Source organism: Natator depressus, chromosome 6 (genome assembly GCF_965152275.1).
Source record: "Natator depressus isolate rNatDep1 chromosome 6, rNatDep2.hap1, whole genome shotgun sequence".
In the NCBI taxonomy this organism is placed as follows: domain Eukaryota; kingdom Metazoa; phylum Chordata; order Testudines; family Cheloniidae; genus Natator; species Natator depressus.
In genome coordinates, this window is record NC_134239.1 from 84,893,924 (window position 1) to 84,918,832 (window position 24,909).

Sequence of the window (24,909 nt, forward strand, 5' to 3'; positions counted from 1 at the left end):
GATCTCTGTGAGAGCAGTAGTCATTCAGTGAAGACAAAAAAGAAGGATGCAGAGGATGGAGGTGGCAGTAGAAGAAACCCCAAGGTTTCTGTGTTATCCAACCCCTAACCAGACCACAAAAGAATCATGATCAGGGCCGCTGGAAAATCACAGATTCTTCAATATTTATTGTGCTCTGCTAATTTCCAGTTTTCTGGTGTATGAAGTATACGTGTATATTTCCTCTGCTGTCAAACCATCTCTTGCACACCAGTCTAATACAATACTTTTAATACACTAGCTCACAGCAGCTGGATGCTGAGAAGTGCTAATTATTTTCTTGCCAGTTCAGTGCTTTGGTGAGAAGTAATCTAGTAGCAGTGTAAATATACACCTGAAAACTGAAATCAGGGAGGGAGGAGAAAGAGCAAAGAGGTCCATGGATGAGATAAAAGAAAGGGGATGGAGCAAGGAAAAAGACTTTCCTATATGACTCAACACAGAGTACTAAACCTTACAACAAATCCTCCAATCACTATCGACTGCATAACCAGGGAAGTCACTATTTCCAAGAAACTGTCCTACTGTAAAATTATGTATTCCCAAAAAAAAAAAAAAAAAAAAAAAAAACACGTCAGGCAGTTACCAAATTTCCAGTTCTACAGAACAGAAGTTTGATAATTGCACAACAACAACTAACTACCATGGTTATACAAGCTCCTATTACTTCACACAGATTTGAGAGCTCTTCTGCCTTGCCTATGTCTCTCACTAACAGTAACTAAAGACAGAAAGTAAAATTTGCATTTTTAGTTATTACTAGGGCACATGCAAAGAAAGCAGCTCAGTCCATATTCATGGTGAAACAAAAGATTTATACAAGTACATAGTAAAAACAGAAGAGCAGGTTATCAAGGTCTGATTGAAGCTGCCTTCATAAGTGATCTGTAGAGGAAAAGGTTAGTTAAGACCTAATACCTCACCTTTACAGTTTGTTCTTGAAGGGATTCTTTGTAAAAACAAAAAAAGCTAACTTCGTTTTCCATTTTCAGTGTGTATTTATATGACCCCTTTATAAAATTTGCACAATTCTGGGCAATAATTTACACAATTTTCCTGATGGCTCTGATCATGATAATTGAGATAACACTGGTTATGTGGTAACTGCGGATGCTCAAACCTGCATCTTCCGGAAGGGATCACTGTTGTGAAATGATTAGAAGTATGGAATAGCAGAGAGCACTAAAAGGCAATTGAAACATACAAACACACACACACACAGAGCACTGAATAAAATATACATACGCTTCCAGTTCTTGTTTCATCTTGGTGAACTCTTCCTTAGTCATCGATCCTTCTCCTTCTCCAAGTTTCTGTAGTTTTTCCCTTGAAGCATCAAAGTCAGGCCTGGGTGGTGCTGGTGGAATCTGTGAAATGAGTCAGAGTACTTTTGAATTCCTCACCTTCTTAGTCAAAGCTAAAGCCCTTCAAATAAGGGCACAGTAATGCCCTGTCTAAACTACACAGTTTTATTGACAAAAGCTGACTTTTGTCAATAAAACAGTTGAGGTGTACACACTGAAATGCTCCTCCCGCCGATGTAAGTCTTCTGCTATGCCAACATAATAAAACCACCTCCACGAGCAGCATAGAGCTTTTTGCGACACAGTTAGAGCGATGCAGGATCAGTGGACATACCTCAGTTGGTTATGTCACCTTAATTGGCCTCCAGGTGTCCCACAAAGTCCATCATGACCGCTCTGGCCAGCAATTTGAACTCTGCTGCCCTGAAGGTACATAGGTATGCGCCCCTCCCTTGTTTAAAGACCCAGGAATTTTTGAAATTCCTCTTCCTGTTTGCTCAGTGTGCATAAGTCACACAGCATCTTCCCAGCTGACCATGCTGGCTTTACCCAGCAGATGCTCTCCCACATGGAGCACACTAGAGCTGTTGGATCTGCTGAGTACATGGGGAGAGAGGCGGCTGTGCAGTCGCAGTTTTGCACCAGCCATAGAAATTTCAAAACCTACAGGCTGATTGCTAGTGGCATGCAGGAGAAGGGGCACGAAAGGGACACAGAGCAGTGTCATGCTAAAAATCAGTGTCATGCAGGCATACCAAAAGGCAAGGGAGGCCACCCGTCACTCTATAAGGAGCTGCATGCATCCTTGGTGGCAACCCCAGCTACACCACCAAGGCCCCATGGATACTTTGGGGAGACTGGAGGCAGCAGCCAGCGGACTCGAGCCCCATGAGGAAGTGGTGCCGGAGGACAAACGTGCAGCACACGGCAGGGTTGTCCAGTGGCACAGCAAGTCAGGACCTCTTCACCACTCCAGAGAGGTCTAGCCAGTTCTAGCACTCCAGTTCTGCATCCCGTGTGCCAGGAGAGGGGAGCTCCAGTAAGTGCTCATTTTGCTTTGATACTGCACAGTGAGAGGAGATTGAGCTCTCATGTATTTTGTTATATGGGAGAGGATGGATAAGAGAAATTAACAACAGAGCCTCTCCATCTACGCAGTTGGGTCACAGCAGAAAAGTTTGTTAGTGTACAGAGGGATGTCCTGGGAATCCTTCATAGAAATCTCTAGGAAGCTTTCCTGTAGGTATTCTGCATTTCTCTGCCAAAGATTCCTTGGGAGACCTGCCTTGTTTCTCTCCCTACTATACGAAACTTTGCCGTGCAACCCAGCAATTATTTCTGCAGGGAACAGAGTGGCACACAGGCGAGTAGCATACAGAGCTGGTTTGAATCCCTATGCATGCAGGAGCTGCACCCTTAGGAGAGAGATAAGGTTTGATTACTCTAGCCTGTGGAAAAGGGTACCAATATTCAGAATAGGCTCCCTAGACACTGAAAGCCCTGGTCTACTCTAGGAGTAGAGGTTGAATTTAGCAGCTTTAAATCGATTTAACCCTGCACCCGTCCACACGACAAAGCCCTTTTTTTTTTTTTTTTACACTTAAAGGGCTCTTAAAATTGATTTCCTTACTCCACACCACAAGGAGCTTAGCGCTGAAATCAGCCTTGCCAGGTCGAATTTGGGGTACTGTGGACGCAATTAGACGGTATGGGCCTCCGGGAGCTATCCCAGAGTGCTCCATTGTGACCGCTCTGGACAGCGCTCTCAACTCAGATGCACTGGCCAGATAGACAGGAAAAGGCCCGCGAACTTTTGAATTTCAATTTCCTGTTTGGCCAGCGTGGCAAGCTGCAGGTGAGCGCAGAGCTCATCAGCAGAGGTGACCATGCAGAGCTCATCAGCAGAGGTGACCATGATGGAGTCCCAGAATCGCAAAAGAGCTCCAGCATGGACTGAACGGGAGGTACGGGATCTGATCGCTGTATGGGGAGAGGAATCTGTGCCATCAGAACTATGTTCCAGTTTTTGAAATGCCAAAACATTGGTCAAAATCTCCCAGGGCATGAAGGACAGAGGTCATAACAGAGACCCGAAGCAGTGCCGCGTGAAACTTAAGGAGCTGAGGCAAGCCTACCAGAAAACCAGAGAGGCAAATGGCCGCTCCGGGTCAGAGCCCAAAACATGCCGCTTCTATGATGAGCTGCATGCCATTTTAGGGGGTTCAGCCACCACTACCCCAGCTGTGTTGTTTGACTCCTTCAATGGAGATGGAGGCAACACGGAAGCAGATTTTGGGGACGAGGAAGATGATGATGAGGCGGCTGTAGATAGCTCACAGCAAGCAAGCGGAGAAACCGTTTTCCCGACAGCCAGGAACTGTTTCTCACCATGGACCTGGAGCCAGTACCCCCCGAACCCACCCAAGGCTGCCTCCCACACCCACCAGGTGGAGAAGGGACCTCTGGTGAGTGTACCTTTTAAAATACTATACATGGTTTAAAAGCAAGCATGTTTAATGATTAATTTGCCCTGGCATTCACGGCTCTCCTGGATGTACTCCCAAAGCCTTTGCAAAAGGTTTCTGGGGAGGGCAGCCTTATTCCGTCCACCATGGTAGGACACTTTACCATTCCAGGCCAGTAGCATGTACTCTGGAATCATTGTAGAACAAAGCATTGCAGTGTATGTTTGCTGGCGTTCAAACAACATCCGTTCTTTATCTCTCTGTGTTATCCTCAGGAGAGTGATATCATTCATGGTCACCTGGTTGAAATAGGGTGCTTTGCTTAAGGGGACATTCAGAGGTGCCCGTTCCTGCTGGGCTGTTTGCCTGTGGCTGAACAGAAACGTTCCCTGCTGTTAGCCATGGAGAGGGGGGAGGGGCTAGCCAGGCGGTGCGGGGAGGCAAAATGCGACCTTGGAACGAAAGCACACATGCTATGATGTAATTTTAACAGCAAGGTTTACAGTGAAGGAGTGTACCCATTGTTCTATAAAATGTGTCTTTTTAAATACCACTGTCCCCCTTTTTTTTTCTCCACCAGCTGCATGTGTTTCAAGGATCACAGGATCTTCTCCTTCCCAGAGGCCAGTGAAGATCAGAAGGCAAAAAAAAACGCACTCACGATGAAATGTTCTCCGAGCTCATGCTGTCCTCCCACACTGAGAGCACAGAGGAATGCGTGGAGGCAGACAACGTCAGAGTGCAAGAAAGCACAAAATGACTGGGAAGAGAGGTGGCGGGCTGAAGAGAGGGCTGAAGCTGAAAGGTGGTGGCAGCATGATGAGAGGAGACAGGATTCAATGCTGAGGCTGCTGGAGGATCAAACTAATATGCTCCAGCATATGGTTGAGCTGCAGGAAAGGCAGCTGGAGCACAGACCACCGCTACAGCCCCTGTGTAACCAACCACCCTCTTCCCCAAGTTCCATAGTCTCCTCACCCAGACGCCCAAGAACGCAGTGGGGGGGACCTCTAGCCACCCAGCCACTCCACCCCAGAGGATTGCACAAGCAACAGAAGGCTGGCATTCAATAAGTTTTAAAGTTTTAAACTTTTAAAGTGCGGTGTGGCCTTGTCCTTCCCTCCTCCACCACCCCTCCCGGTGCATCTCTCCTCCACCACCCCTCCCGGGCTACCTTGGCAGTTATCCCCCTATTTGTGTGATGAATTAATAAAGAATGCATGAATGTGAAGCAACAATGACTTCACTGCCTGTGCAAGCAGTGATCGAAGGGAGGAGGGGAGGGTGGTTAGCTTACAGGGAAGTAGAGTGAACCAAGGGGAAGGGGGTTTCATCAAGGAGAAACAAACAGAACTTTCACACCGTAGCCTGGCCAGTCATGAAACTGGTTTTCAAATCTTCTCCGATGCGCACCACGCCCTCCTGTGCTCTTCTAACTGCCCTGGGGTCTGGCTGCACGTAACCAGCGGCCAGGCGATTTGCCTCAACCTCCCACCCCGCCATAAACGTCTCCCCCTTACTCTCACAGAGATTGTGGAGTGCACAGCAAGCAGCAATAACAGTGGGAATATTGGTTTTGCTGAGGTCTAAGCGAGTCAGTAAACTGCGCCAGCATGCTTTTAAACGTCCAAATGCACATTCTACCACCATTCTGCAATTGCTCAGCCTGTAGTTGAACAGCTCCCGACTACGTCCAGGCTTGCCCGTGTATGGCTTCATAAGCCATGGCATTAAGGGATAGGCTGGGTCCCCAAGGATAACTATAGACATTTCAACATCCCCAACGGTTATTTTCTGGTCTGGGAATAAAGTCCCTTCCTGCAGCTTTTGAAACAGACCAGAGTTCCTGAAGATGCGAGCGTCATGTATCTTTCCCGGCCATGCCACGTTGATGTTGGTGAAACGTCCCTTGTGATCCACCAGTGCTTGCAGCACTATTGAAAAGTACCCCTTTGTGGTTTATGTACTCGCCGGCTTGGTGCTCCGGTGCCAAGATAGGGATATGGGTTCCGTCTATGGCCCCACCACAGTTAGGGAATCCCATTGCAGCAAAGCCATCCACTATGACCTGCACATTTCCCAGGGTCACTACCCTTGATAGCAGCAGATCTTTGACTGCGTTGGCTACTTGCATCACAGCAGCCCCCACAGTAGATTTGCCCACTCCAAATTGATTCCCAACTGACCGGTAGCTGTCTGGCATTGCAAGCTTCCACAGGGCTATTGCCACTCGCTTCTCAACTGTGAGGGCTGCTCTCATCTTGGTATTCATGCACTTCAGGGCAGGGGAAAGCAAGTCACAAAGTTCCATGAAAGTGCCCTTATGCATGCGGAAGTTTTGCAGCCACTTGGAATCATCCCAGACCTGCAACACTATGCGGTCCCACCAGTCTGTGCTTGTTTCCCGGGCCCAGAATTGGCGTTCCACCGCATGAACCTGCCCCATTAGCACCATGATGCCCACATTGTCAGGGGCCGTCCTTTGAGAGAAGTCTGTGTCCATGTCCTCATCACTCTCGTCAACGCACTGACGTCGCCTACTCGCCTGGTTTCGCTTTGCCAGTTCTGGTGCTGCATATACTGCTGGATAAAGCACGTGGTGTTTAATGTGCTCCTAATTGCACAAGTGATCTGAGCGGGCTCCATGCTTGCCATGGTATGGCGTCTGCACAGAAAAAAGGGGCGGAACGATTGTCTGCCATTGCTCTGACGGAGGGAGGGGCGACTGATGACATGGCTTACAGGGAATTAAAATCAACAAAGGGAATGGCTTTACATCAAGGAGAAACAAAAACAACTGTCACACAGAATGGCCCCCTCAAGGATTGAACTCAAAACCTTGGTTTTACCAGGCCAACGCTCAACCCACTAAGCTATCCCTCCCTCTGGTATTTCAGGCAGGACTGAATCTCCATTAAAGTTTTCAAGATGCCCCTGACAGACCTCACCAAAATGACTGTCGGCCGTTGATTTCACGGAGGGAGGGGAGAGCAAATGAATACAAAACAAATCTGGTCTATTTCTTGTTTTGATCCACTCCATCTATCTTTTACATCTTTGGCTGGCAGCAGACGGTGCAATAGGACTGCTAGCCATCCTCATCTCCTGCCTGCTCACTGTAAGATGGTACAATAGGACTGCCTGCAGGACTAAAGGGAATGACCTAATTTAGTCCCTGCGCCCATGTCTGCCCAGACGCTCCTGACCGACCTCACCGAGGCGGCCAGGAGCACCTTGGACACGATGACTATGGTTTTCAGGCCTATTGCACTGTCTGCCGCCACAAGGCAATGGGTTGTTGCTGCTGTGTAGCAATGCAGTACCACATCTGCCAGCACCCAGGAGACATACAGTGACAGTGAGCTGAGCGGGCTCCATGCTTGCCGTGGTATGGTGTCTGCAAAGGTAACTCAGGAAAAAAAGCGCGAAACAATTGTCTGCCGTTGCTTTCACGGAGGGAGGGCCTGACGACATGTACCCAGAACCACCCGCGACAATGTTTTTTGCCCCATTAGGCATTGGGATCTCAACCCAGAATTCCAATGGGCGGCGGAGACTGCGGGAACTGTGGGATAGCTACCCACAGTGCAACACTCTGGAAGTCGACGCTAGCCTCGATACTGTGGAAGCACTCCGCCGAGTTAATGCACTTAGAGCATTTTGTGTGGGGACACACAATCGACTATATAAAAACGGTTTCTAAAAAACTGACTTCTATAAATTCAACCTAATTTCGTAGCGTAGACATACCCAAAGTAACCCACTTTGCAAACCACCCTTTATCCCTTCTTGCCCATTATCCCTTGCCCACCCCCACCTCCATGAACTCACCATAATTGGGACTCGTGCTGACCTCTGTGTTAACCAAGGGACAGTGAGTAAGAGGTGAGTGTAAATTTTGTGATTCATGGCTGGGAACGCATTCCAGGTACTGTCTCTGTTCATTGTTTCTTTGGCTTCTGCAGATGTGCCCTTGAAGACCCACTCCTCCGAACGAGCAAAGCACCTCCATCAGATAAGGCGGCAACCCAGGAGGAGTAAGAAGGATATGTTTCACAAAGTGCTGGAGTCAACAGATGCAGCACATAGCCAAACCAGAGCATGGAGGGAGACAATCAAAGAAAGACTCAGGCTGGATAGCCATGAAAGGCCACAGGGGCAGAAGCAGATGATAAAGTTCCTGAAGAGCCAGACAGATGTTGAAGTCCCTCATTAACCTGCAATCTGAGCACATCTGTGCCCGACTCTCCCTCCAGGCACTACAGAACTCCAGTCCGTGCCCTCCCCAAACTTCCCCACCGCATTCCTCGCGTGTTCCTGGTCCCTCACAGTACTCCGTGCATTCCACACACAGAGACTGATTTTCCAACGAAAGCTGGAGTTACACCCAGCTGTGAGAGCCCTCCCGTGAGAGTGTTCCTCATTTTCACGTTCCCTATTTGATCAGAAGTTTGTTTTATCCCATTATTAAAGTTGAATCTTCTAAATAAAATGAGTCTTTATTTGTGACATACATCTCTCAGACACAGCGGCTATGGGTAGCAATATTTGCTCCTTGCAATTAATGATCAAGAAGCAAGTACTACAGGCAGCAAGTAAACATTGCCTGGCCGAATGCATTGCATAAAGATGCATTACTGGGAATCTGTGTCAAAATGCTCCTTCAAAGCCTCCCTGATTCAAAGAGCCTGCCGCTACACCTCTCTAATTGCCTTTGTATCTGGCTGCTCAAAATCAGCAGCCAGCCGCTTGGCCTCAGTGGTCCACCCCTGGGGAAATTTTTCCCCCCTCACTTCACAAATATTATGCAGAGTACAGCAGGCCACAATGACCATCAGAATATTTTCCTCGCTGAGGTCTAACTGGCCGAAAAGACAGCGCCAGAAACCTTTTAACCAGCAAAAGGCATACTCAGTGGTCATTCAGCACCTGCTGAGCCTGTTGTTAAAGTGCTTCTTGCTGTTGTCTAGACTCCCAGTGTAAGGCTTCATGAACCATGGGAGTAAGAGGCAGGCGGGGTCTCCAAGGATCATTATGAGCATTTCCTTATCCCCCATTAGAATCTTCTGATTTGGAAAGAAAGTCCCAGCATGCAGCTTTCTATACAGTCCAGTGTTCCAAAAGATGCATGCATTATGGATGTTCCCTGACCTCCCCACATTTATGACAGTGAAACAGCCATGGTGATCCACCAGCGCCTGCATGACCATGGAGTAATAGCCCTTTTGATTGATGTACTCCATCACAAAATGGTTTCAGGCCAAATTTGGGACATGCGTTCCATCTATCTCCCCGCCACAGCTAAGGAATCCCATTGCCTCAAAGCCATGTATTATTTCCTGCACATTACCAAGAGTCACAGTCCTTCATAGCAGGAGGCAATTAATGGCCCTGCACACTTGCATTACCAAAACCCACGGTCGATTTTCCGACTCCAAACTGATTTGTGACTGACTGGTAGCAGTCTAGAGTTGCCAGCTTCCACACAGCAATCACCACTCACTTTTCCACAGGGAAGGCAGCTCTCATTCTGGTGTCCTTGCACCACAGTGTTAGGGTGAGCTCTGCGCACAGTTCCAGGAACGTGGCTTTGAGCATCCAAAAGTTCTAAGGCCACTGCTCGTCATCCCATGCATGCATCATGATGTAATCCCATTGCTCAGTACCAACAGTCCACTGTGGCAAGCTGTTCCGTGAATGCCAGCAGCAATCTTGAGTTATTTGTTTCCATGGCAGACAGCAGAACAGACACCACTGATTCACTCTGTTTCGCACCCCATGAAATACTGCAGTACCAGCAACATTGTGTTCATAATGCTCATCACCAGAATGGTCAGCAGCTCAGGATCCATGCTGTCAGGCAGAGACAGTGGGTACGCAGTTTACAAAGACTGTTGAAAAATGGCACAAAACGAAGTAGGAAGCCCACGGAATGATGGAACGGAAATAACTGCATCACGGGACGGCAAGCACATCGCCATCATTCACCACAATCCGTTCCCAGAACTCCCAGTGGCAAAGGATGACAAGTTGCACAGTGGGATAGCTACCCATGATGCAATGCTCTCTGTGTTGATGCAAGAGCAACAACGGTGGACGCACTCAAGCCAACACAAAGAACACTATGTGGATGTGCTCCACCGATGTTATTAAAGTAACTTATGATCATCGACTTAATACTGTAGTGTAGACATGGCCTAAGTTGCTTAAAGCTTTTTAGACCTGAACTCCTGCTATTCTCCTCCCTGCTCATAGTTAACACTCTTATGGCCAAAAGTCACCTGATGAACAATTTATGGAGCATACTATCCCAATGCCCCATGATAATCTCCTTTCATATTACTAAAATGTTATTTTCTGGTTCCAATAATCACTTACAACTAGCCTTATGAAAATTAAACACCATTTCTGATTCACTTAATTAACTTCAGTTAACTATTCTAATGTTTCTTTTAAACAAAGGGGACATAGTCAAGGTATTTTCAAAAATTGTTTTAATGCCCTCCATTCATATTTTCTGAAAAGCATGAAATTGGAGTCATTTTTCTACCATACTAAGTTGTTATTGCTAGGCTGCTGGCATTAAAAAATACATTTGTTGGAAAAGAGATACGATCTTCACATACAGTAAATAAAGACACAGTAGGTAAAATTTTGGGCCACTTAACCTTTTAGTTATTTTATAATATGGTGCACTATAGGTTAAAACAATTCACCTTAACTGTTCCTGAATGACTAAGGCTATGTCTATACCACAAGCACTGTGGCAGCACAGCTGCAGCTATGCTGCTGTAGCAAAGACAGAAGGAGTTCTTCTATCGCTGTAGTAAATCCACCCCCTTGAGAATTCTTCCATCCACCCAAAGGTGTTCATACCAAGGCTTAGGTCACTTTAACTACATTTCTCAGGGGTGTGAATTTTTCAACTAGCCTGTACACCAGGAAGCAAAATTATGCTGAAGTTTGAACATGTTAATATAAACTATTTAAGAACAACTTCTCATTTCACTTTAAGCCCTTACTACACACACAAAAAAATTAATCTCAAAAGCATTAACAAACTGACTAAGGGCTGATCTACACTGAAAATTTACATCTGCATAGCTAAGTCTCTCAGGGGCATGAAAAATCCACACCCTTGACAGACGTAGCAAGGCCAACCTAACTCCAAGTGTAGACAGCACTAATTCTTCCATTAACCTAGCTACCGCCTCCCAGAGAGCTGGATTAACTACAGTGACAGGAGAACCCCTCATCGCTGTGGTGAGTGTCTACACTAAAGCACTGCTGGTGTGCTTCTATCATTTTAAGTATAGACATAGCCTAGGCAAACAGGTTTGTTCTTCTCAAGTACCTCTCAGCTCTTCCTTTTCAGGATGAAAAAATTAATATGATCAGATTTGTGATCAACTAAAATGGTGCATTAGGATGGACAAAGTACTAAAACTATTTTTTCTAAAAAAACCCAATATTTTAGTTTTGAATACTCTTAAAAAACCTTCAATTAAATGTCTAAACTTAACATCAAAAAGATAAATGTCAATTATTTCCTTTTTAAAACAATTTATTGATGTTAACGCTAGCTGTGTTTACAATTACTTCTTTCATCATGTAACTAACTACTTTGGAGACATCCATTCCCCAAATGCCTGAAATAAGTCCGAAGGGGGAAGTCCTCTAAATTATGCATTATGTTTTCTTTGTCCTACTTTAAACCATATTTACTATTTTCTTTGAATTAATCCAAAGTGAAAATTGATTCTCCTCCTCCTAGAGGAACAATTAGTAATGGAACAAAATTCCAAGAGCACTGATGACTTTACAGCTTAATACTGAATTCTTTATTGCCATTCCAACTACAAACAAAGGAAACAAAAAAAAACTTAACTCAACAAACACTAAGTTAAACATTAATTCCTGAAAACAGGTATGCCAAGTTTCACAGTACACGTGTCCTCTATGTTTTAATAGGTTTTAGACTAAACTATACAGTTGTAACATTAAGCCACTCAAAATTCTTGGAGCAAAGAAGAGACAGGCACAATGCAATAAAACATGTTATAACTAAGATTACATTGGCTCACCGAAGAATGTGTTTCAACATCTGAGTTTGTGAAATTACTTAACGCAATGTAGGAAAACTTCAGGGCCTGATTCTGAGAGAGGAAGAGCACCTATAGCACCTATTGGCTTTAAATGGTATAGGTGCTCAGTACATGTGATAATCAAGTCCTCAGTCTACAGCATTTCATAAATGAACAAAGACAAATAAAATGAAAGGTTTAGAATACTTACGATGTAGCCGGCATAGTCTTCATTTTCAACGAAGGAATCATGAAGCCAGATAAACTCCTCATGTTGCCGAACAACAGAAAATTCATTTTGTTTAAAATTTGGTAAAGAACTCTGCAAAGAAGGGGGCTTTTTTCAGATTTAAGTATTCAGAAGTTTACACTACTATATCACGTTCTATAATCTCAATGCTGAAAAGTAGTCTACAACTAGAAGAACAGTAAAACCACCTTAAACTCTACTAAAAGTAAGCTGCATCCTGAGTAACAGTTTATCTTCTAAAAGTTTTGTAAGATAAAAGTAATCTATTTTATAGTAGTAACATCATGAAAAGACAGTACCAATAAACCATCAAATCAAGCAATAAGTTACTTAGAAAATTAAAATGTAAACCTGAGGCAGAACATACTACTATCCTGAAGCATACTGTTCAAGTCTGTAGTGAATAATGGAGAAAACAATGTACACCACGCTGAAGAATACAAGTGTGTGTAGAAAGGCCTGCCAATAATTTAACAAAGTAAGTGTGGGAATCACAAGGTAAAACAGAGTAATCTATAGAGAATCTCAAGTAAGTTCTCTTACGTAAGTTATGGTTTTACCTTTTAAATCAACATTTTTTGCATATACAACTTGAATTTTCTTTGTTGATTACTTGAGGCTGACAGTGTCTCTCTCATTTTTTAGTTAATTTATTACTCTTAAACGTCATCCAGATACAAGGCTGGGTTTACCTTGGTATGAACAGTGAATTTCACTTTGTCCCTCTCGCTAAGAGCATCTGAAATATCCACTTGCAGGGCAGCATCAGTCTGGAGATCTACATTTATTGCTCTAAGCTAAACAAAGAACATCAGTTTAGACTTAATAAAAACTAAACGAAAATAGCACTTCATTTCTCATTCAGCACTGATGGGCACCCTTACAACACAACAGATGGAAAGAACAAAACTACAAAATGTAAAAAATAGAACTAGTGAGAAAACAAATCCAACCCACATTTCTTGCAGTGCACAACCATGCATGGCCATTTCATTTACTATGCTTCCTTGTTTGTGCCCTATTATTAGTATTTGCATTTCTCATTGTATATTGTTTGTTAACTTTCTCACAATTCAAAAAAGCAAAATACACTGTAAATTTTAAAGATTTTGAATTCTAAACAGACAGATGGTTTTTTCCCCTAATTTTTACATTATTTTATTATTTACAAACACACAACTCTAAAGAGCATGTAATATGAATGGATAATTTTAAAGGTGCCCTCAAGAGGGAGAGGGGGACAGTTTATGCCTTTTTTTTTTTTTATGATATTCAAAGGAATGATTTATTTTTAAAAAGTGTTTTCAATTTTTTTTTTTTTAATTAAAAACTCTCATCTTGTCTACTTTAGAGAATATGGCTGGCCAGAGACGTGTTAGGATATGTGTAGAGTGGCTCTCATTTGAGGTTTCAATAAGTCAGCCTGAAGATTCTCATAATCTACTAAGAGGAAGTGGATCTAAAGATTCAATTTAGGCCAAATATTTCAATTTTTCAGTTAAGTCTGAACCAACAAAGACAATATTCACAGTCATGGCAGAAACTGCGGATCAGGTGCTTCACTCGTTCTAAGGAAAAACTAAAGCCAGAAGAACTAGATGGTGGACTTCAGCTTGAGTGCTGTGGCTAACAGCACTCCCTCCACCAACTTAAGTCTCTCAGTAGGTGCCAAAAAAAGAAGAGTCTGGGCTCTGAAGACAAGAAGGGGGTGAACGATGGCTGTTGCCTTGCCTCTGGATTGCAGACTCCCCCACCCACAATGGCAAAAAAAATTCTTCCAGGAGTTACTGCTGTTTCTTATCTGATAGTGGAAGAATAAAGAGGTAAGAAGGACAAAGGAGAAGCAGGATCTAAATCGGGGTGGGCAATAATTTTCGCAGGGGGGGCCACTCCACGAATTTTGGTAAGTTGCTACAGGCCGCACATTTCTACTATATTAATGGAGGGAGTGTGGGGTCTGGGGGTGAGTTTGGGTGCAGGAGGGAGCTCCCGGCTGGTGCAGTGTGTTGGGGTGCAGGAGGGGATGAGGGGTATGGGCTCTGGGAGGGAGTTTGGGTGCAGGAGGAGGTTCTGACCTGGGACAGGGGATTGGGGTGCAGGCTCTGGCCAGGAGGTGCTTACCACAGGCAGCTCCCAGCCAGCAGTGCAGCAGGGCTCAGAAAGGCTCCCTGCCGGCCACAGCCCCACGTTCCTCCCGGAAGCAGCTGCAGCCGACTGCTGCTGGCACGTCTCTGTGTGCCTCTTGGTGGGAGGCGGGCAGCAGGTCTCCATGCGTTCCCCGTGCCCGCAAGCACTACCCCTGCAGCTCCCATTGGGAGCAGGGGCAGTGCACGGAGCCACCTCCACCCCCGGCCACTTCCGGGAGCAGCCTGGGGCCATGGCAGGCAGGCAACATGCCTGAACACCCTGCTCCCCCGCAGGACTTTTAGCAGCCTGGACTCAGAGATGGTGAGGGGGCAGAGGAGGCCGGATAGAAATGTTAGACGGGCCACATTTTGTCCACCCCTGATCTAAATGCTACTACCCAAGATAGTTGAAGTTGCACTCTGGTTTCTCCAGGAAAACCCAGATTTCCAGGTTACAGTCCCTTCCATCAGTGTGAGGTTGGAAGCCCAATCCCACTGAATAGAAAACAAAGGGAACTCTGAGATGAGCACTGTATGCCCTTTCAACGGGAGTGGACAATCTAGAGTTATATCCTTAATTCACCCTGTAGATCATTCATACAATAAAGTAATTTGACACAAAATCTCTCCTCTAGTCCCTGCATGTGCAGGACATGTCTTGAATATGCTGGAGTATCTAGAGGACTGGGGCATTAGTATCCTTTTCCTTTAGAGATATAGGTCTCATGAAACGTCTAAAAATTAAAAAAAGATTTATACTTAAGCAAAGCTAATATCTATTTAGAAGTAAGTCTCACCTTGTACAATTTTGCAAAGCACAGGAGACTTGATTAAATAGTATTTATCACTGCTGTAAATTCATGTTGAGGTCTGAATCAGAGTTCTCATTCACAGTTTCAGTTCCTTAATTATTGCAAGGAACAAACAGGCACCCAAACATTTTAAAAGTATGAAGGTTACTTTGAAACCTTCTCACGCATCATTATCTAATTATACCACCAATAATTTTTAGTTATTTGCAGTTTTATATTTGTGATATTCATTTTTGGCTATAAGACAATTGGCTATTTTGTTTTTGTAGTTTCTACTGAAGTATAAGGTTTTGTAGCAAAACATCCTTTCATACCATACCCACAGAGCAGCTTTTTCATAGAAAACTATAAAGACTGCAAGTCAAGTGGCAAAGCCCAAATTTCAAAATGGTTATGAAAATATTATCTCATGTTGTGTAACTACCAACTCTGTAGCATGTAAAAACAAGTGTATAATTTTCTATGGAAGTCTCCTTAATGCCATTAATAGTTAATTTGCAGTACAGTGGATAAAAGACAAGTTTGGGTTATTCAAATAAGACTTCTGTAAACTGACTTTCATGATGACAGAATGAAGAAAAATCTGTTTTCTATAGTTTAATGCCAGAAGGGACCATCAGATTATCTATTTTAATCTGATCTCCTGCATATTACAGGCCATTAAATTTCACCCAGATACTCATATTTTGAGTCCAATGACTTTAGCTGAACTAAATTTAGTTCTCAGGAGACTAAACTGCTGTGTGCTATAGGCAGAGAACAAGAGAGACCAAGGGCTTGTCTTCACTACGGGGGTAAATCGACCTAAATTACGCTACTCCAGCTATGTGAATAACGTAGCTGGAGTCGACGTAGCTTAGGTCATCTTACCCTGGTGTCTTCACTGCACTGCGCCAATGGGAGATGCTCTCCAGGGGTCAACCGGAAAGCACTCTGCCGTCGATTTAGCGGGTCCTCACTAGACCTGCTAAATCGCCCTGAGGTGCCACCAATCTCTCAGGTCTCTGCAATGGCAGGGAATTGATTAGGCAAGACATGCCCAGACGATCCTAGCAGATGATCTACACCCCATCCTATGACAAAGGCATGAAAAAAAGCCAATGTCCCTGCCAATCTGTACTAACTTGCTTTGTTTTCTTTCACCATCTTTCCAAAGAGCCACAAAAAAAACAAAAATGGTGCAGTGTAGACTTCTAAGGTTCAGCACAATAGTGCTTTATACAATGCTTGGAATATCAAAGCTATTTTACTTTTATATTTTTTCCACTATATTAATGTCAAATGTAACTTTCTGAACACAAGCCACTATTTTAAGGACAAAAGTAAATAGGACAATTGCAAACAATAAGTAAGAACACACTGTTGTGATGGATGGCTTGCCCAACAGATAAAAATGTAGTTCCTCTATAAACCTTGGAGAGTTTAACAATATATATAAGTTATGCTACATTGCTTGCCTGGCAACAGGACCATTTATATTTGCAAAGGTAATGAAGCATTCTATAAATGGTATGGAAAGACAATCAGAAAGCTGAAGGAACTTTGTGAGCCACTGTGCAACAAGAATACATTCTTTGTATTTTTGGGTATTGACTCAAAAACAATGCTGTCATGCCACAATAGTGAAGAAATTGCCCTACTCTATACATCACTACTTGAAAGAAAAAATGACTATCAACAGATGGCTTATTGATAAAGGGGAGAAGGAGAAAGAAAAACCTGGGATACACTGCAGACTTTCATAGAGATGCTGAAAGTCTAAACCAACAGGTTGTGAAAAGCACTGGCAGCCTGATTTTAGGGTGGGCATGCAATTATGCCAAGTTGTACATAATGTTTCTATACTTCAATTCATACTTTATGGCCACCTAGTAGAAGTTCTTGTAAAGCAATTAAAATCAGTTAGAGAATCACAAAAATAAAAGCTATTTTCTCTACTTTGAACACAAAAAAATCCAGCTTTTATTTAAAGTAACTGGAAGCTGAAAATAAGAGTAACTGCTTTTGAGGCACCTCAGAGAGAAGGAACCTGACCTCAGAAGAGGTTGGGTCAAGAGCAAAGTATCATCTTGGGCTCTCTCTCAAGGGCAAAGTAGATTTCAAACACTACCGTGAGAAAGCTGGCACACCCTAGTCAAACTACTTGTGGAATGCCAGTTCTCGTTATTTCATACCATTTACAGTAACATCTACCCATGCATTGTTAAAAAATTAAGAGTGCTGTTGACATGACAATGTCTGAACTCTAGAGAGAGAAGGGGGTTGAGATACACAGTAAGGAAGTCAATTAACCTAATCAAAGGCTGGTGTATAGTCCTTCACTACATAGTGTGGGATGACCTGTGCAAACACAGGAGGGTGATCCACACAAAAAAAAAGTTCAGGGAAATACCAGCTTACAAAAGAGCACTTGTTTTTACTATTGCCACAGAAAAGAGCTGCTATGGTTTTTAAGATTCAAATAGCCGAATCTGAGGCCAGGTCTACACTACACTACAGACCTCTCTCTATAACTATGTCACTCAGGGGTATGAAAAATCCACATCCCTGAGCAACGTCGTCATACCAACCTAACCCTCCATGTAGACAGCGCTATGTCAATAGGAGAGCTTCGCCCATCGACATAGCTACCGCCTCTCGGGGAGACGGATTAACTACACCAATGGGAGAAGCTCTCCCGTTGGCATAGGAGCGTCTTCACTAAAACGCTACAGCACTGCAGTTGCACCACTGTAGCGCTCTATGTGATGACAAGCCCTTCAGAACAGCTTGCCTGTGCTCCTTTCATTTATGATCACATTATGATCAACTACCAAGAATCTGCAAAGACGCCTGATAGTTAATGCTGGGGATTTAGATTCAGAATAAATAGGCAATGAAAAATGGGGTCTGAAAGTAACATCAGCAGAAAAGTTAAGGGAAGGGATGGTGATTATGTTGTTCTGTAATAATTATTTGGCACTGGATGCGAAAGGAAAAGAAAGAAGAGAGGCTCCTACTGGCCGCTTCAAAAGGTATCCTGGAAGAGCGGCTTAATCAAGACCAGGGGTTTCAAACACACGGCCCTGAGGAGTTACTTCCTGCAGTCCGCCTTAGGCGCCGACTCCACCAGCAGCCAAGATCCCCTCATCCCCTGCCGCCCGCGTCCCTGCTCCTCCTGTCACCAAACAGCTGTTTGGCGGCACTTAGGACTTTCCAGGAGGGAGGGGGGAGGAGCGGGGATGTGGCGCGCTCAGGGGAGTAGGCAGAGAAGAGGCAGGGATTTGGGGAAGGGGTTGGAATGGGGGCAGGGAAGGGGTGGGAAGAGGCAGAGCAGGGAAGACGTTAGCTGGATCAGCAAAACATAACCCACCTCTGGCCCTGCTGCTGCCAGCTCCCACACAGATGCTCTGGGGACGAGGGCAGGCAGGCTCTCCGAGCTGCTGTTTAAGGCAGTGTTTACAGTCACTCTCACTCTGGGGGTGGGGATGTCTGCTGCGTGCATTTCAATGAGCCGTTTCCACAGTTTGCTGAAGTTTACCCAAGTCAAACTGCCCAAGCTCGACAAACAGCCTTGCAGATCCTCACTCCGGACCAAGCCATTGAATCTGCTCTTCCTGCATCCCCAATCCTCTCCTCCAGCTATACCCCGACTCACACCAACCCTCAGCCAGCCCCTTCACCACTCTTCAAACCTCCCCTCCCTCAAGGGAGGGCCAAACACACCACCATTGAAATCCATCCCCATTGAGCCCATGCACAGCATGAAACGCTGGGGGAGGAGAAGGGAGCCAGGAAAGCAGCAGCAGCAGCCAGTCACTGGGAAAAGCCCTTTTCCGTTAACACTGAGAGGGAGGGAAAGGGAAGGCGAATCAGAGAGAAATATCACCGGGGGGGGGGGGGGGGAAGGGAAGGGAACAGGGATCTTGGATTTTCCAGTTTACAAAAACCAAGCCTGTTCCCCACGCCTCTCACCCTCAACAACACCTGGGTGGGAAAAAAAATCCCCGAACCTCCTAGGGGACGCTGACCCTTCAACACAGGTGCTGACTGCTGAGTAAATTCACTCAATAGAGTCCTACAACTCCCAGCATGCTCTACTCCACCTTGCACCGAGCTGCCGCCTTAGAGACAGAGCAAGGCACGCTATGAGTAGTTGGGAAGAATGTTTGTTAAAAGTGGCAACGTATTTTGTATGAATAGTTACTTTAAAAAGTTCCCGCCATTACAGCTATGTTGATAGACTATTAGTGTAGATCGGGGTCGGCAACCTCTGGCATGTGTGCCAAAGACGGCACGCGTGCCGATTTTTAATGGCATGCTGCTGCCTGCCGGGTCCCAGCCGCCGGCACCGCTCATCCCGCTGCCAAACCCAGGGCAGCGAGCGTGCCATTAAAAATCCTGCCTGCCCCCCTTCCCCGGCCCCGCAGGGGCAGGGTGAAGAAGCTTGGTCCTGCTGGCTGCTGCTGCAGGGCAGGCAAGGTCCCCCCTCCCCCGCCTCTTCCCCCAGCGTGCTGGGTTCCTGCCCCTCCTCCTCTCCCTCCCGCCGATCAGCTGATGGCCCTTGCCAGGGAGGGGGAGAAGCGGAGCCAGAGCATACTTCCTGCTCCAGGGAGGAGGCGGAGAAGAGGTGGGGTTCCGGACCTTGGGGAAGGGGGGGTGGAATCAGGGCATATCCCCTCCAGCCCCCTGCCGTGAGCTGCTCTGGGCAGGGAGCACCCCCAGGACACTAGCCCACACCCACACCGCCAGCCCTCTGCCCTGACCCCCCCACACACACACCCCAGGCCCTCTGCCCTGACCCCTGCATCCCCCTCTCACACCCCCAGCCTCCTGCCCTGACTCCTACACACCCCAGCCTCCTGTCCTGACCCTGCACCCTCCTACAACCCCAGCCCTGACTGCAGCACCCCCCACACATACCCAGCCCCCCCACACCCCATGCCCTGTCTCTTGCACCCCCCATATTCCCACCCCCACCCTGATCACCAAACAGGAGCTCCTATACTGCCCCCCTCCCCCTACATTCCCACCTGCACCCCTCGCACCAAATGGGAGATGCCCTGGTAAGCACTCCACACCCAAACCTCCTGCCTCAACCCTGAGCCCCCTCCCTCATTCTAGCTCCTGGCCAGACCCTACACCCCAACCCCCAGCCTGATCCTTCACCCCCAGCTCTGTGCTCAGTGCACTCCCACCCTCACCTCAGTGCAGAGAGAGAGGAAGAGAATGGGCTAGAACCAGGGAGAAGGTTGCGCATTTTGGGATGTATAAGTAGGGGCATAGCGAGCAGATCGAGGGATGTGATCGTTCCCCTCTATTCGACACTGGTGAGGCCTCATCTGGAGTACTGTGTCCAGTTTTGGGCCCCACACTACAAGAAGGATGTGGATAAATTGGAGAGAGTCCAGCGAAGGGCAACAAAAATGATTAGGGGTCTAGAGCACATGACTTATGAAGAGAGGCTGAGGGAGCTGGGATTGTTTAGTCTGCAGAAGAGAAGAATGAGGGGGGATTTGATAGCTGCTTTCAACTACCTGAAAGGGGGTTCCAAAGAGGATGGCTCTAGACTGTTCTCAATGGTAGCAGATGACAGAACGAGGAGTAATGGTCTCAAGTTGCAATGGGGGAGGTTTAGATTGGATATTAGGAAAAACTTTTTCACTAAGAGGGTGGTGAAACACTGGAATGCGTTACCTAGGGAGGTGGTAGAATCTCCTTCCTTAGAGGTTTTTAAGGTCAGGCTTGACAAAGCCCTGGCTGGGATGATTTAACTGGGAATTGGTCCTGCTTCGAGCAGGGGGTTGGACTAGATGACCTTCTGGGGTCCCTTCCAACCCTGATATTCTATGATTCTATGAAGGTAGGTATCCACTCTATGTGGGCAGGGCCGAGATCCCAGACCGGCAGCGGGCTGAGCGGGGCCGACAGCTGGGACCCTGGCTGGCAGGAGCCAGCGGACGGAACCCCAGACTGGCAGCGGGCTGAGTGGCAAAGGGCTGAGCCACTAAGCCCACTGCCAGTCTGGGGTCCCGGCCGCTGGCCCTGCTCAGCCCGCTGCCGGCCCGGGGTTCTGGCTGCCGGGCCCTTGCCAGCCGGGGTCCCGGCCGCAGGCCCCACTCAGCCTGCTGCCGGCCTAGGTGAACGGAACCCCAGGCTGGCAGCAGGCCAGCAGCGTAAGATCAACAAGTTAATTTAATTTTAAATGAAGCTTCTTAAACATTTTGAAAACCTTGTTTACTTTACGTATGACAATAGTTTAGTTATATAATATATAGACAGAAAGAGACCGTCTAAAAAACGTTAAAATGGATTACTGGCAAGCAAAACCTTAAATTAAAGTGAATAAATGAAGCCTCGGCACACCACTTCTGAAAAGTTGCTGACCCCTGGTGTATATCATCATGAGTGTTACTGACCACATAAGGAATAGCTTCAGGTGTTTATATTTTATTAAAACCCCTCTTCGTATTACAGTTTTAAAGAAGTTAATACATTGACTTTTAATAGCATACTATATTAGTCTTCATTTTTTACTATACTTTTGTATCGTTGTATAAAAAGGTTTCAGTGATGTGGCCCTCGGGGCCAATATACTAGTCCTCATGTGGCCCTCATGGTGATTTGAGTTTGAGATCCCTGGTCAAGACCCTTGACTAACACATTTTTAAAGGCATTAAATGAGAGAGTACTATGAACATGTTACTACAGAAGCGTGTAGCAGTAGTGGGAGGGAAAATATAGAATTTTCTAAACAAGATCAGACTACTGGTATACAACGGCCTGCAACTATGGCCATTATCTAATACTTCACAGAAGGGCAACCTATCTATTTATTTCTAGAAATATCACACACATTCACTCTCTCGCTTCTGCAGTGGCTGACATTGTAAGTGCTCACTGCTCATTCTCCCCAGCCTCCCTCTCTTATTTACTCTGAATTTTTCAGTAGGAATACTAAAAAGACTCTACAATACACTTGCCAAACAGTGCAAGTCCACAAGAGTAACAGTCTTTCCTGACCTCTTGTTAATTGCATTTTATGCTTCATGACCAAAACCAATTAAATCTTAACATGTATGCCTACATACCGTTATTGGTCAAAATTACCTGTCCCCCTTTAAAAATCCAGCTACGGTACCTAACTTTATGCCAGATGTGTCAAATATATGATTTGCATGATATATTTTTGTGGTCTACATGGCATTTTCAGAATCTTAGCTTTCATTTTAAGAAGTTCCTAATTTTTATGGGGTTGTCTATATTAGCTATCACATGCTAGCTAACCCCAAACCAAGCATGACTTTTCCCCCCTCAATCTAGCTGGTCAAGGTCAATTCTTCCTAAGAGACTGACTTAAGCCAAAACAATATGAACAATGGTTACACCAGTTTAAATGCATCTGCATTTTTCAATCAATCTAGTTAAACTGGCACATTTTTCTAACACAGAGAAAGTCCAGACAGGGAAGAAGAAGAAAAACGAAGGGCAGAAATAGGTGCAAGCCCAATGGTTAGAATATTTTCTAACTGATACTGAACACAAAAATGAGGTACCAAACTAAAAGTAAATGATTAAATAACAAAAATTCTGTTACTAAAAGTCCTAGCTGCACACATACTGTGGCACAAGCCTCCCATTGTTATCAGTGGGAGGTCTGCTATAAATTGAAAAGAGAAGATAGTGTTAATATATTACCTAGGCCCTGGCCTGTAATTAAAGATGGAATTCAGTGCTCTCCACCAAATCTGTCACCCCTGCTCAATGCAATAGAAGATTTAAGAAGCACATGTAGGAGAGAAAAAAAGATCTGAGTGGGAACTATACAGATGCAAAATATGAATCTCCTAAAATACAAATGAACCTGGATTAAACTACTTTTTAAAAAAGCTATTTAAAAAAAAACACTTGAGTGGAGGGAATAGGGGAATATAAACAACAAGATAAAGTATACTTGTTAAGCCGCGTTGTTTCTATCCTGACAGGAGAAGTATCCCAAACCATAATAGCATTTAAAAACCATCAAAACAAATCAGTGTCGGTAACGGCATTTAGATACCCGGACCGTTATGGAGGCGAGAAGTTATGACCAAGGGTACACAACTGGAACTAAGATTCAGGTAAAATGCACACACAACCCCAAGAGAAAAACGCCGCCGCCGCCACCACCACACCCCCACCGCGTACCCCAGTGTGAGGGGCCCAGGAACTCGCAGATCAGACCCCACAACCCAGACACAGGGGCCCCGGATCCTGCAAAACAGAACCGCCCCCGCCCCGCCAGGGACCCTCAGGACAGAGCCGCCGCCCTCCTACCGGGTGCCAGGCGCCGGCAGGGCACGGCAGGGCCCGGTCCCCAGCTGCCAGCGGCCCGGGAGCCCCCGGGGCAGATGCACTTACTCCTCTGTCCTCTTCGGAGAGGAAATCTGGGCCGTCGTCCGAGCCTTCCTGCTCCGGGGGGAGACAAAGCGCACAGGTTAGTGACCCGGCCACACGTCCCTCCCGCCCGACTCCCAGCGGCGCCCGCAGTCGCCCAGACACCCACCATCATGGCTGCTCCCCGCGCTCCCTCCCTCCGCAAGCGCAGGCCCAGCCCGCCGGGCAGCCCGGAGCCGAGGGGAGGAGCCGGGCGGAGCTAAAGCGGGAGGCGGAGGCTGCAGCTGAGCCAGTGCGCTCCTCGGTCGGCCCTTGTGGGCGGGCCTGCAGGTCCCGCGGAGAGCAGCACGGGCGCTGAGGGAGCCCTTAGGCCGGGCCAGGGACCCGGGTGTGTGGCTGGCGCCCACGCTGCAGGGGCCGGGTGTAGGGAGCGCTGAGGCGAGGTGGGGGTCTCCATAGCCAGATAGGCGGCACTCCTGCACCCTTACTGCTAACAATGGGTTTCAGGAGCCGTATTAGTCTGTATTCGCAAAAAGAAAAGGAGTACTTGTGGCACCTTAGAGACTAACCAATTTATTTGAGCATAAGCTTTCGTGAGCTACAGATGCATCGGATGCATCCGATGAAGTGAGCTGTAGCTCACGAAAGCTTATGCTCAAATAAATTGGTTAGTCTCTAAGGTGCCACAAGTACTCCTTTTCTTTTTACTGTTAACAATGTACACCTTAGTTCCAGTCTGGATTTGTCTAACTTTAACTTAAAACCTTTCTCTGCTGGACTGACAAGCTTATTATTAAATATTTGTTCTTCGTATTGACTATAAGCAAGTCACCTTAGCCTTCTCTTTGTTAAACGGAATAGATTAAGATCCTTGAGTCTGTCATCATAAAGCAGGTTTGCTAATCCTTTACTTGTTCTTAAGTATCAGAGGGGTAGCCGTGTTGATCTGGATCTGTAAAAGCGGCAAAGAGTCTTGAAGTGAGGATGAAGTGAGCTGTAGCTCACGAAAGCTTATGCTCAAATAAATTTGTTAGTCTCTAAGGTGCCACAAGTACTCCTTTTCTTTTTGCAAATACAGACTAACATGGCTGCTACTCTGAAAAGAGTCCTGTGACACCTGATAGACTAACAGACGTATTGGTGCATATGCTTTTGTGGGTGAATACCCACTTTGTCAGATGCATGGAACAGAGTATTTCAGCACCAGTGCCAAATACAGAGGTGAAATAAACTTTCTGTTCTTACTTGAGATACCCCATTTTATGCATCCCAGGATCGTATTAGGTGTTTTGGCCACAGCATCACACTGGGACCTCTTGGTCAGGTAATAGTGCACCACAAACCCCCAAATCTTTTTCGGAGTCACTGCTTCTTAGGATAGCATCCCCCATCCTGTAAATATGGCCTACATTCTTTGTTCTTTGGGTCAGGCTCTCCCCCCACCCCGAGTCTTCTTTTCTCAAGATTAAACATG

At 46.0% G+C, this 24,909-nt stretch overlaps 1 protein-coding gene across 2 annotated transcripts in view; it reads right to left on the bottom strand.

Moving 5' to 3' along the window:
- The window catches only part of SNX6 (sorting nexin 6), a 55,475-nt gene extending 31,760 nt beyond the window's left edge, over positions 1–23,715 (bottom strand). Inside the window, exons 1-5 of one of the 2 annotated variants that reach the window (XM_074955847.1) lie at positions 23,605–23,625; positions 23,376–23,507; positions 12,835–12,939; positions 12,104–12,214; positions 1,285–1,406 (exon numbers count right to left, since the gene is read on the bottom strand). In XM_074955847.1, the coding sequence (XP_074811948.1) occupies positions 1,285–1,406; positions 12,104–12,214; positions 12,835–12,939; positions 23,376–23,507; positions 23,605–23,610 (476 nt within the window). In that variant the 5' untranslated portion in view covers positions 23,611–23,625. Of the gene's footprint in view, positions 1–1,284; positions 1,407–12,103; positions 12,215–12,834; positions 12,940–23,375; positions 23,508–23,604 lie in introns of both variants that reach the window. The other variant, XM_074955848.1, reaches the window with a different exon arrangement.
- Positions 23,716–24,909: the final 1,194 nt, after the last annotated feature.